The 14,224-nt window shown below is 46.0% G+C and overlaps 1 protein-coding gene across 1 annotated transcript in view; it reads left to right on the top strand.

Annotated features, from left to right (window-relative positions):
- The window catches only part of LOC124622347 (glutathione S-transferase D7-like), a 92,116-nt gene that overhangs the window by 41,157 nt on the left and 36,735 nt on the right, over positions 1 to 14,224 (top strand). Inside the window, exon 2 of the mRNA XM_047148024.1 lies at positions 9,069 to 9,223. Coding sequence (XP_047003980.1) covers positions 9,083 to 9,223 — 141 coding nt within the window. The 5' untranslated portion in view covers positions 9,069 to 9,082. The remainder of the gene's footprint in view (positions 1 to 9,068; positions 9,224 to 14,224) is intronic.

Here is a 14,224-nt window from a genome sequence, read left to right as displayed (position 1 = left end):
CATTCAGCTACCGGGTCGAACTAGGTCGTAGGTAAGATTGTAAAAGCAACCTGTGACCATTGAAAGACACTGGCAAATCTACCCACAAGTTGTAGTTACAAGACACACATGCCATATTAAATGACTTAAATCGACCTGACGATGTAGATAGAAAGAATCATAAATATGTCAGGACAAAACCTTCACAGTGAGAGAATGGCTGAGAAAAACAAATACTCGCTGGCTGTTCAGAGAATAAAATTCCCTCAGAGCGTTTTCGCCTGTGTGACAATTGAATCACACCTTATACGGGATTACATATTATGGGCTATGGAGGTGTACGAGGGATTAGCATAACTCTGTAACGCGTAGAATAATTTCAACGAAATTTCGCACAAATATGACTTAGTACATGTAAAAAATACCATCGAACTAGGGCTACCCCACGCGTCTAGGAATGGGGGTGGACATGTTGTTGTTGTTGTTGTCTTCAGTCCTGACACTGGTTTGACGCAGCTCTCCATGCTACCCTATCCTGTGCAAGTTTCTTCATCTCCCAGTACCTACTGCAACCTACATCCTTCTGAATTTGCTTAGTGTATTCATCTCTTGGACTCCCTCTACGATTTTTACCCTCCACGCTGCCCTCCAATGCTAAATCTATCTGATACCTTTTAGTACCTCCAGGATTCTTCCATGTACACAACCTTCTTTTATGATTCTTGAACCAAGTGTTAGCTATGATTAAGTTATGCTCTGTGCAAAATTCTACCAGACGGCTTCCTCTTTCATTTCTTACCCCCAATCCATATTCACCTACTATGTTTCCTTCTCGCCCTTTTCCTACACTCGAATTCCAGTCACTCATGACTATTAAATTTTCGTCTCCCTTCACTATCTGAATAATTTCTTTTATCTCATCATACATTTTATCAATTTCTTTATCATCTGCAGAGCTAGTTGGCATATAAACTTGTACTAGTGTAGTAGGCGTGGGCTTCGTGTCTATCTTAGCCACAATAATGCGTTCACTATGCTGTTTGTAGTAGCTTACCCGCACACCTATTTTTCTATTCATTATTAAACCTACTCCTGCATTACCTCTATTTGATTTTGTATTTATAACCCTGTATTCACCTGACCAAAAGTCTTGTTCCTCCTGCCACCGAACTCACTAATTCCCACTATATCTAACTTTAACCTATCCATTTCCCTTTTTAAATTTTCTAACCTACCTGCTCGATTAAGGGATCTGACATTCCACGCTCCGATCCGTAGAACGCCAGTTTTCTTTCTCCTGATAACAACGTCCTCTTGAGTAGTCCCCCCCAGAGATCCGAATGGGGGACTATTTTACCTCCGGAGTATTTTACCCAAGAGGACGTCATCATCATTTAACCATACAGTAAAGCTGCATGTCCTTGGAAAAAATTACGGCTGTAGTTTCCCCTTGCTTTCAGCCGTTCGCAGTACCAGTACAGCAAGGCCGCTTTGGTTAGTGTAACAAGGCCAGATCAGTCAATCACCCAGACGGTTGCCCCTGCAACTACTGAAAAGGCTGCTGCCGCTCTTCAGGAACCACACGTTTGTCTGGCCCCTCAACAGAGGGGTGGACATATAGAATGAAAAAGGATTAAATGTAAGCATAACTCTGAAACTCCTGGAGGAACTACTTTACAATTTGTATACTGTATTTTCTTCTAAAAGAAGTAAATAAAATAAATTTTATTTACACTATTATTATTATTATTATTATTATTATGTAGTGTTATGCCTAGTGGAAAGTCCGTGTCTTAGTATGTTGAAATTCTGATGCCAATGTTCCCTGTCTTAAGCTTCTTCCTTCAGTCTGTTGTATCTCCTTCCATCGTCGATGTCATCCAGCTGTTAAATACTTCTTCTTGCTTGTCACGGAATATTCGCGCTTCAGCCTCTATAGTTTGGTGAAGTTCCAGTATGTGGCAGCGCTATATGTAGCCTTGAAAACGGCGTCTGTAAAGGGGGTGCGTTCCAAGCAGAGAGCTGTCACGTAGTTTCTTTTGGCAAAAAACCAGAGCATCGCAGGTATTCATAGGCACTTGTAGAATGTCTACTGAGATCTGGCAGTAAACAACAGCACGGTGAGTCGATGGGTGAGGCGTTTGTCATCATCGCAGCAAGGTCGCACAAATCTGTCTGATCTCTCGCGTGCCGGCCGCACACAGCGGTGACTCGTGCAATTTTGGAACGTCCGGACACTCTCATTCGAGGTGATCGAGGGATCGCAATCGAACGTCTCGCTTCACAACTGGTTGTCTCTGTTGGTAGTGCAGACACACTCGCCCTCCAATTGGGGTATTGTATTGTGTGTTAACTGGGGACCTAGAAACGACGGAGAGGCTCCGTCCCCGCCGCAGCCGCAGTGGTCCACAACCCCACGACGACTACCGCAGTCCACTTCACCCCTCCGCCGCCCCCCACCGAACCCAGGGTTATTGTGCGGTTTCAGACGAGTGTAACCCCTATGTTTGCGTGCTGTACGTGTATGTGGAGAATTTGTTTGCGCTGCAATCGCCGACATAGTGTAGCTGAGGCGGAATAAGGGGAACTAGCCTGCATTCGCCGAGGCAGATGGAAAACCGCCTAAAAACCATCCACAGACTGGCCGGTCACCGGACCTCGACACAAGTCCGCTGGGCGGATTCGTGCCGGGGACCAGGCAGTCCTTCTCACTCCAGAAAGCCCTGTGTTAGACTGCTCGACTAATCGGACGGGCACCAATTGGGGTACACAAAGGTGTGTGCCAGCTGGGTTTCTCGCCGCCTAACAGAAGAACATGAAGAGCAACGAAAGACCATTTGTGCGGAATTGTTTGCGTTTTACGAGGCTGACCGCGACAGTTTTTTGTCGAGCATTGTCAGAAGCAATGAGACATGGGGTCATCACTTCGAATCAGACAAAATCGGCAACTGTGGAGCGGCGCCACACCGTCTCTCTTCCAGAGAAATGGTTCAAAGCCGCACCATTAGCCGGTAAAGTCGTGGTCACTGTGTCACTGTCTTCTGGGACACTGAAGGGGTTAGGCAATGTTCAACTCTGAAGATTATTGTGATGCTCTCGGGAAACTGATGGAACAAATTCTGCGTTTCGTTGCCACAAAAACGTAAACGAACTTTTCCTTCTGCTGGACGACGCATGGCGTCACACAAGTTATCGCACCCCAGAGGAGCTCACAAAACCTCAATGGACTCTTCTTCCTCAGCACATACACCAATCAGCTATTATCTAGTTTTATAATTTTATTCATAGCATTTATTTTCTCAGAAACTGTAGTATGTAATTCAGAATAAAATAGTCACGAGTTGCACAGTGACTTTTTTGCGCATTACGGGTTTCAATAGATTAATCCGTCATCTTCAGAAGCCTCCGGAGTTTGGGATGTTGTAAACCATTAGAATTTGGCCATAGAATTATGTAAAGTACAAGAAATTTATTACAAAAACTTACTTAATATTTTTTAGCAGATGTCAGTATCTTCTTCAGAAAAGCCTAATGTCATGGCATGTCCAAAATTGTGCACACAGTATTTTATGTGATAATTATGAAGATAGATTAATAATCTACAGTAAATGAATCACTATTTATATACATAGTGAAAATGTTGAGATAGCAGCAACTAACGTGTGTAAAAGCGTGTAAAATCATAAAATATATGAAGGATGTTATATATAATACATTTGGAAAACTTGGCACATTGTTCGACATAAGCTATTGCTGATATTAATATCTCAAAGAATGGGCTAGTTTTCTCCATTTTATAAGAGCTGATATAAAATGAAAATAGCGTTTATTTTTCAATGCAAGCTGATCGTTCAACAAATGTTTGGAATTTAGGTAGGAATGTTTATATATTTCAGTCTCTTCCAAGAGGTTCATTCTGTAGCCCATTACTTACAGATATTAAAGTCAGCAATAGCTTATTTGGAACTATGTGCCAAGTTTTTCAAATATACTATGTACAAGGTAGACCGCCCGGTTAGCCGTGCGGTCTAACGCACGGATTTCCGGATTGGGAAGGAGCGCCTGGTCCCTGGCACGAATCCGCCTGGCGGACTTCTGTCGAGGTCCGGTGAGCCGGCCAGTCTGTGGATGGTTTTTAGGCGGTTTTCCATCTGCCTCGGCAAATGCGGGCTGGTTCCCCTTATTCCGCCTCAGCTACACTATGTCGGCGATTGGTGCGCAAACAAGTACTCAACGTACGCGTACACCACCATTACTCTACCACGCAAGCATAGGGATTACACTTGTCTGGTGTGAGGAGTTCCCTGGGGGCGGTCCACCAGGGGCCGAACCGCACAATAACCCTGAAAGAGTGGTTCGGTGTGGGGCGGCGGAGGGGTGAAGTGGACTGTGGTAGTCGTCGTGGGTTTGTGGACCACTGGGGCTGTGGCGGGGGCGGAGCCTCTCCGTCATTTCTAGGCCCCCAATTCACATACAATACAATATAATGTACAAGGTGGTCAGAAACAGTCTGAAGAATTTGTAAAGGTGTCGGAGAAGAGGCTGTACTGAGAAATAACTAAGAGAAAAATTCTGTACGTTGCGCCGTTTCCGAGTTAGTGTTTAGCATTGAAGTTAGCCAATCGGGTCGTCGCGCACAAATTTAAGCAGCCCGTCAGAAAAAGTATTGCGAATCGTGTTCTCCGTTTGGTTTCTTCAGACTGTACAAACGTAGCTGTTGCTCACCTAGCTTAAATCTATCACTTCCGAAAAAGTCAAATTTGAACTGGTAATGAGCATTTGAACAAGTGGTAACTCACGGACCCACCGATATCTGTGCATGATCGCAGTTTAGCGCGTGCAAGCTTGAATTTGCGCGCACAACGACCTGATTAGCTAAATTCAGTGCTAAATAACTCGGAAATGGACAACGGATCGAATTTCTTTCGTAACAATTATTTCTCAGCATAGCTTCCCCTGAAACACCCTTACAAGCTTTTCAAACTGTTTCTGACCATCCTGCATAAACTGCCTCTATATACCTTACTTACAATTTTTATAGTATTTATAATTATCATATACAATATGTACATTTTTGGGTGTGTCATGAATTTATGTGTGTGTGAAGAAAACATTGTCATCTGCGAAACAAATTTAATACTAAGCAAGCTTTACATAAGTGTATGGCAAAGTTCTAATGATTTATAACATCCCAGGTTTTGTAGGCTTCTAAAGATGCTAGATTAATCTGTTCAAAAAGTGAAATAAAAATAATTGTGCAAATGATGACTGAATTTTGTTCTCAAATACTATCAAGTTTCTGTATGCACCGCTGTGAGCAGTGGCCCTTTGCAAGGTATCTGACTCCCAAATGGCTGGTGCATGCAGTTCCCTTCACGATGTTCTTTCGCAAGCTGGTTGAGAAGGACTTGGATTCACCGACCACAGCAGTTTCTGTCGGTTTCATAACTGGTTATCATTGACAAGGCGTGACGCCCGCTTCTGGTCCCTGTTCGCTTTGTGACTGCTCTTCTTATCATTTCTCGTAGACAAATTGGAGATTCCGCATTGATACACCATTATATCTGGAAGCTTCATTCACGGTGTGATCATAAGCGCCCTCAAACACGTCAGCTCCTTTCGGATACTGTTTCACAACTTGACGTCGACCTGTCTTACTGTGTAAATTTCATACAATTCATTGGGCACATACACGTCACTTCAGTGCCAAGACTCACGGTAGCTGTTGTGGCCCACATTACCACCTGTTAAGAGTTCTGTGACATCCACAGTGTTCCAAAGCAACCACTGACCTTTTTTTTTAAGGAAGTGACTAATTTTTTTGTCCGGTGGGCTCATGCGTTGCCTGGAAAAATATTAACTTTCGTGATATTTTTTTAAATTGGTAGGTTATTCTCTCTTGTAAGCAGTAAAGCGCACCTGAAATGTAACCTTTGGGACGCCCTTCACGGTGTCTTCGCAGACACTAAAATGTTGTCTCCTTCTAGCGGTGTTATAATTATTCAACACAACTTTTTGCATACTTCATTGTAAAGAGTGATTCAAACTAGTTGTTTACAAAATCATATATTTCATAAAACATGAGCTCTTATTACAAGGTAAAATGTCTTGGCAAGATCATAAAAGAATCAAATAGATAAAGCTTTCAATATACTCTAAGAAAAAAAAAGACGCACCACGAAGGAATTCTCCGAATGGGACGGAAATCAGTAGATATGATGGACACGTACAGACAAACAAATGTTTCCAATTCAAGAAAAATTGGATGATTTATTCAGGAGAAAGAGCTTCACAAATGGAGCTAGTAAATAACGCATTGGTCCGCCCCAGGTCCTTATACAAGCGGTTATTCGGCTTGGCATTGATTAACAGAGTTGTTGAATGTCCTCATGAAGAGTATGGAACCAAACTCTGTCCAATCGACGCGATAGATCGTCAGAATCCCAGAATGATTAAGAGACCCCTGTTCATTATGTTCCAAACGTTCTCAATTGAGAGAACCGACTACCTTGCTGATCAAGGTAAGGTTTTGCGAGCACGAAGATAAGCAGTAAAAACTCTCGCCATGAGCAGGCGGGCATTATCTTGTCGGAGTGTAAGCCATGCATGATTTGCCACGAAGAGCAACAAAAGGGAGCGTAGAATACTGTTGACGTGTCGCCATGCTGCAAGTGTGCCGCCGATGACAACCAAAGAGGTCCTGCTATGAAAAGAAATGGCACCCCACACCGTCACTCCTGTTTGTCGGGCAATATGGCGGACGACAGTCTAGTTCGTATCCCACCGCTTTCTGGGACGTCTCCAGACTCGACTTCGGGCTCATCACTGGAGACAATTCTACTTCAGACAAGGACATTCCAGACTGAAAACCCCTGGATAATGGTGGGATACCACCTGACTGTCGCCTGATATACGTACGATAATTAGGAGCGATGGTCTGGGATGCCATTTCTTTTCATACTAGGACCCCTTTGGTTGTCAGCCGCGGCACCCTTGCAGCATAGCGACGCGTCGACAATATTCTATACTCCGTTATGTTGCCCTTCACTGCTTGTCTTCGTGCTTGCCAAATCTTACCTCGGTCAGCAAGATCACCGGATCTCTCCCCAATTCAGGACGTTTGGAACATTATGGTCAGAGCCCTCCAACCATCTCAGGATTTTGACGATCTGACGCGCCAATTGGACAGAATTTCTTACGATATCCCTCAGGAGGACGTCCAGGAACTCTATTAACCAATGCCAAACTGAATAGCTGCTTGCGTAAGAGCCAGAGGTAGAACAACGCGTTATTGACTTACTCAGTTTGTGGAGCTCTTTCTCTTAAATAAATCATCCATTTTTTCTGACATTGTATTCATTTGTTTATTTGCACATATACACTACTAGTCACTAAAATTGCTACACCAAGAAGAAATGCAGATGATAAAAGGGTATTCATTGAAGAAATATATTATATTAGAACTGACATGCGATTACATTTTCACGCAATTTGGGTGCATAGATCCTGAGAAATAAGTACCCAGAACAACCACCTCTGGCCGTAATAACGGCCTTGATACGCTTGGGCATTGACTCAAACAGAGCTTGGATGGCGTGTACAGGTACAGCTGCCCATGCAGCTTCAACAAGATACCGCAGTTCATCAAGAGTAGTGACTGGAGTATTGTGACGAGACAGTTGCTCGGCCACCATTGACCAGACGTTTTCAATTGGTGAGAGATCTGGAGAATGTGCTGGCCAGGGCAGCAGTCGAACATTTTCTGTATCCAGAAAGGCTCGTACAGGACCCACAACATGAGGTCGTGCATTATCCTTCCGAAATGTAGGGTTTCGCAGGGATCGAATAAAGGGTAGAGCCACGGGTCGTAACACATATGAAATGTAACGTCCACTGTTCAAAGTGCCGTCAATGCGAACAAGAGGTGACCGAGACGTGTAAACAATGGCACCCCATACCATCACGCCGGGTGATACTCCTTTATGGCGATGACGAATACACGCTTCCAATGTGCGTTCACCGCCATGTCGACAAACACGGATGCGACCATCATGATGCTGTAAACAGAACCTGGATTCATCCGAAAAAATGACGTTTTGCCATTCGTGCAGCCAGGTTCGTCGTTGAGTACACCATCGCAGGCGCTCCTGTCTGTGATGCAGCGTCAAGGGTAACCGCAGCCATGGTCTCCGAGCTGATAGTCCATGCTGCTGCAAACGTCGTCGAACTGTTCGTGCAGATGGTTGTTGTCTCGCAAACGTCCCCATCTGTTGACTCAGGGATCGAGACGTGGCTGCATGATCCGTTACAGCCTTGGGGATAAGATGCCCGTCATCTTGACTGCTATTGATACGAGGCCGTTGGGATCCAGCACAGCGTTCCGTATTACCCTCTTCTACCCACCGATTCCATATTCTGCTAACAGTCATTGGATCTCGACCAACGCAGCAATGTCGCGATACGATAAACCGCAATCGCGATAGGCTACAATCCGACCTTTATAAGTCGGAAACGTGATGGTACGCATTTTTCCTCCTTACACGAGACGTCACAACAACGTTTCAGCAGGTAACGCCGGTCAACTGCTGTTTGTGTATGAGAAATCGGTTGGAAACTTTCCTCATGTCAGCACGTTGTAGGTGTCGCCACCGGCGCCAACCTTGTGTGAATGCTCTGAAAAGCTAATCATTTGCATATCACAGCATCTTCTTCCTGTCGGTTAAATTTCTCGTCTGTAGCACATCATCTTCGTGGTGTAGCAATTTTAATGGCCAGTAGTGTGCATCACTTCTACCGAGTTCCTCCCATTCGGGTAATTCCTCCGTAGTGCGTTTTTTTTCTTTTTTTTGTGTTCAGAGTGTACTTGGTGAGTAAATATAGAAATGCCGTTCTCAGTTGAGCAATCCTGTTAAAGTCCCAACTGTGACTCTATAAGTAAATTGTCTGTACTTCAGTGTTATACCTCTCTTGAGCACATTACCTTCTGAAATATTATGGACAAAGTTGTTGCAGAGAAATTATGTGATAGTTTCTTAGAAATTTCCTGTCACCTTTCTCATAAAGGGATCATATATTTTGCTTGTTTTCAGACGACCCGTGAATCATGCCTGTAGTTCTGTATCACTTTCCTCCCAGCCCACCGTCCCGAGTAGCCTTGACTGTTGCTAAGGCTCTTGGGATCGATGTCACCTTGAAAATCATCGATCTGTTCAAGAATGAACACTTACAAGAGGAGTATCTTAAGGTAAGACACTGGTAGTGTAGCAAATATTCGTTGTGTCCTTCAAGACTCCTAAACACCAGATCCGTATTAAGTGGCTCATTCATTCTCTTATGGTTGTGTGCTATTTATTTACAGTAACGAGTCGTATTTATATAAAATTAAAAATTAGTTCTGCGTTTTTGAAGCACACACACACACACACACACACACACACACACACACACACGTGTTTACATGTTTACTTATTCTTCCATGGAGAAAGTAGAAAGATGGAAAGGACTGTAATTTATTAAAATTTTCTTTGTTCGTGGATCCTTTTTAATTCAACTGGAAGGCTATAAATGTACACTCCTGGAAATGGAAAAAAGAACACATTGACACCGGTGTGTCAGACCCACCATACTTGCTCCGGACACTGCGAGAGGGCTGTACAAGCAATGATGACACGCACGGCACAGCGGACACACCAGGAACCGCGGTGTTGGCCGTCGAATGGCGCTAGCTGCGCAGCATTTGTGCACAGCCGCCGTCAGTGTCAGCCAGTTTGCCGTGGCATACGGAGCTCCATCGCAGTCTTTAACACTGGTAGCATGCCGCGACAGCGTGGACGTGAACTGTATGTGCAGTTGACGGACTTTGAGCGAGGGCGTATAGTGGGCATGCGGGAGGCCGGGTGGACGTACCGCCGAATTGCTCAACACGTGGGGCGTGAGGTCTCCACAGTACATCGATGTTGTCGCCAGTGGTCGGCGGAAGGTGCACGTGCCCGTCGACCTGGGACCGGACCGCAGCGACGCACGGATGCACGCCAAGACCGTAGGATCCTACGCAGTGCCGTAGGGGACCGCACCGCCACTTCCCAGCAAATTAGGGACACTGTTGCTCCTGGGGTATCGGCGAGGACCATTCGCAACCGTCTCCATGAAGCTGGGCTACGGTCCCGGACACCGTTAGGCCGTCTTCCGCTCACGCCCCAACATCGTGCAGCCTGCCTCCAGTGGTGTCGCGACAGGCGTGAATGGAGGGACGAATGGAGACGTGTCGTCTTCAGCGATGAGAGTCGCTTCTGCCTTGGTGCCAATGATGGTCGTATGCGTGTTTGGCGCCGTGCAGGTGAGCGCCACAATCAGGACTGCATACGACCGAGGCACACAGGGCCAACACCCGGCATCATGGTGTGGGGAGCGATCTCCTACACTGGCCGTACACCACTGGTGATCGTCGAGGGGACACTGAATAGTGCACGGTACATCCAAACCGTCATCGAACCCATCGTTCTACCATTCCTAGACCGGCAAGGGAACTTGCTGTTCCAACAGGACAATGCACGTCCGCATGTATCCCGTGCCACCCAACGTGCTCTGGAAGGTGTAAGCCAACTACCCTGGCCAGCAAGATCTCCGGATATGTCCCCCATTGAGCATGTTTGGGACTGGATGAAGCGTCGTCTCACGCGGTCTGCACGTCCAGCACGAACGCTGGTCCAACTGAGGCGCCAGGTGGAAATGGCATGGCAAGCCGTTCCACAGGACTACATCCAGCATCTCTACGATCGTCTCCATGGGAGAATAGCAGCCTGCATTGCTGCGAAAGGTGGATATACACTGTACTAGTGCCGACATTGTGCATGCTCTGTTGCCTGTGTCTATGTGCCTGTGGTTCTGTCAGTGTGATCATGTGATGTATCTGACCCCAGGAATGTGTCAATAAAGTTTCCCCTTCCTGGGACAATGAATTCACGGTGTTCTTATTTCAATTTCCAGGAGTGTATTTTAGTAAAATACTTAAATAGTCGATAACTGATGTATTTCCTCCTAGTTATTATTTATAAATCTCATTGTTTTCGTACTACGTCACGTAACTCAGTTTGTTGTCGCCATGACTGCTTTTTAAAGAGTTGCGTACGAGACAACATGAGGACGTACAACTCATACCATCGCGTTTTACACATACTTCATTATTTCTTAGAAATAATTATGATTATGATTTCACAGTACCTAAATGAATGAATCACATGAAGTATGATAAATTTGAAACATTATTGACGGTATCAGTAATGTTATAAAATACGACGTGAGTGACGTCGACCATCAGTGACTTCAAGAATCTTAGTGAAAACATTAGTCAACTGAGGTCTGGAGAATGTACAGGCAAAGATGTGGGGCCTCTCCGACCAATCGAAACTGTCTTGGACGGAATTTTCAAATGCACACGCATGTTGCTGCGAAAATCTTCTGGTGCATCATCGTGTATGAGCCACATATACAGTGTTCAAAATGAGTTCGGGTTTGCAGCCGGTCGACGTAAACTTCATTGCACGATATTTCTGCTGGACGACTGCCTGCCATCATCAGGTGAGCCGAACGAGGACTCACGAAGGCGTTCTCCGCTCCGTCTTACATAGTGAGCTGATAGTACAGCCGCGCATGCGTTGCAGTCGCGGACACAGGAGGACCACACCACCCAGCGATAGCGCCCTCTCTGGTGGAACTGCAATACTCAGCTGCTGTCGGTATTGTCGCTGGCCGCAGCTATCGAGGTCTTCTGGCGTCTTCGTCTCGAGAAAATTTCGGAGATGACGGGATTCCATGCGTTGTTCAATTGGTAACCACTGTCACGGTTCATTAGATTTCCCGCAATGCTTATTTCAACGGATTCTTTGATAATGGAGTCCCAAAAAGATGTTGCTGTGGCCAAAATCGAAGTTTTGTCGTCCTCCATTGAATGTCCGTTAGAAATACAATGTTCCGCAACTGCAGATTTACTGGGTTGCAGTAGGCGAGTGCAGCGTTGATGTTCTGTACAACGCTCTTCCACTGTACGCGTTGTCTGTCCTACTACACTACTGGCCATTAAAATTGCTGCACCAAGAATAAATGCAGATGGTAAACGGGTATTCATTGGACAAATATATTATACTAGAACTGACATGTGATTACATTTTCACGCAATTTGGGTGCATAGCTACTGAGAAATAAGTACCCAGAACAACCACCTCCGGCCGTAATAACGGCCTTGATACGCCTGGGCATTGAGTCAAACAGAGCTTGGATGGCGCGTACAGGTGCAGCTACCCATGCAACTCGATACCACAGTTCATTAAGAGTAGTGACTAGCGTATTGTGACGAGACAGTTGCTCGGCCACCATTGACCAGACGTTTTCAATTGGTGAGAGATCTGGAGAATGTGCTGGCCAGGGCAGCAGTCGAACATTTTCTGTATCCAGAAAGGCCCGTACAGGACCTGCAACACGCGGTCGTGCATTATCCTGCTGAAATGTAGGGTTTCGCAGGGATCGAATAAAAGGTAGAGCCACGGGTCGTAACAAATCTGAAATGTAACGTCCACTGTTCATAGAGCCATCAGTGCGAACAAGAGGTGACCGAGACGTGTAACCAATGGCACCCCATACCATCACGCCGGGTGGTACGCCAGTATGGCGATGACGCATACACGCTTCCAATGTGCGTTCACCGCGATATCGCCAAACACGGATGCGACCATCATGGTGCTATAAACAGAATCTTGATTTATCCGAAAAAATGACGTTATGCCATTCGTGCACCCACGTTCGTCGTTGAGTACACCATCGCAGGCGCTCCTGTCTGTGATGCAGCGTCAAGGGTAACCGCAGCCATGGTCTCCGAGCTGATAGTCCATGCTGCTGCAAACGTCGTCGAACTGTTCGTGCAGATGGTTGTTGACTTGCAAACGTCCCCATCTGTTGGCTCAGTGATCGAGACGTGGCTGCACGATCCTTTACAGCCATGCGGATAAGATGCCAGTCATCTCGACTGCAAGTGATGCGAGGCCTTTGGGATCCAGCACGGCGTTCCGTATTACCCTCCTGAACCTACCGATTCCATATTCTGCTAACAGTCACTGCATCTCGACCAACGCCAGCTGCAATGTCGCGATACGATAAACCGCAATCGCGATAGGCTACAATCCGACCTTTATCAAAGTCGGAAACATGATGGTACACATTTCTCCTCCTTACACGAGGCATCGCAACAACATTTCACCAGGCAACGCCGGTCAACTGCTGTTTGTGTATGATAAATCGGTTGGAAACTTTCCTCATGTCAGCACTTTGTAGGAGTCGCCACCGGCGCCAGCCTTTTGTGAATGCTCTGAAAAGCTAATCATTTGCATATCACAGCATCTTCTTCCTGTCGGTTAAATTTCGCGTCTGTAGCACGTCATCTTCGTGGTGCAGCAATGTTAATGGCCAGTAGTGCATATAGGCCATACCACATTGACACGGTATTTTGTAAATTGCCACCTCAAGCAGTAGCAAATCATCTTTCACCGATCCCAGCAAATCCTAAATCTTAGAAGGAGGACGAAAAAGCACTTTCACATGAAAGTTATTAAGAATCCTCGCTATCTTGAAGGAGATATTTCCAACGAAGGGAAGAAAAGCTAGGGACTTGGCTGGCACGTTCTCCTCTGTATTCACTTCCCGGTTTCTGGCTCTAGTTGAGAAGGCCCTGTTAATTTGCCGGGTCGAGTATCCATTGTCTCTGAACACCGCCCTTGAATGTGCAAGTTCTTTAGGTAAATTCTCTGCATTCGACACCGCATGTGCCCTATGCACAGCGGTTTTAAGTACACTGATGGTCTGGGATGGATGATGGCAACTAGAAGAATGCAAGTACAAATCAGTGTGAGTGGGCTTACAATAGACAGAATGTCCCACCGAGCCGTCACCTTTCCGTTTAACCAAAACATCCAGGAATGGAAGGTAGCCATCTTTCTCTAGCACCAGCCTTCGACTGCTGCCTGACTGGGTGTGTGGGCAGCTCTGCACTCTGCCACCTTCAAAGGTCTGCGATGCTGGGATCCATGCATCTCTGAATGTGCCAGGGTCCAAACCGAGGACTCCTCTGCCCTGTGACATTGGGGCAAGATGCTGTCCGCCGCTTTCTCGGTGACGGCAGCCGACTCTTGGCCATCGTGCTACAGGTGGGAAATTCGACACATACTCGGATACAGCAGTAACGGCAGCACGCGGCCTG

Source organism: Schistocerca americana, chromosome 7 (genome assembly GCF_021461395.2).
Source record: "Schistocerca americana isolate TAMUIC-IGC-003095 chromosome 7, iqSchAmer2.1, whole genome shotgun sequence".
NCBI classification, from domain to species: domain Eukaryota; kingdom Metazoa; phylum Arthropoda; class Insecta; order Orthoptera; family Acrididae; genus Schistocerca; species Schistocerca americana.
Note: the sequence above shows the minus strand (reverse complement) of the source record. Positions and strands in the feature narration are given on the sequence as shown.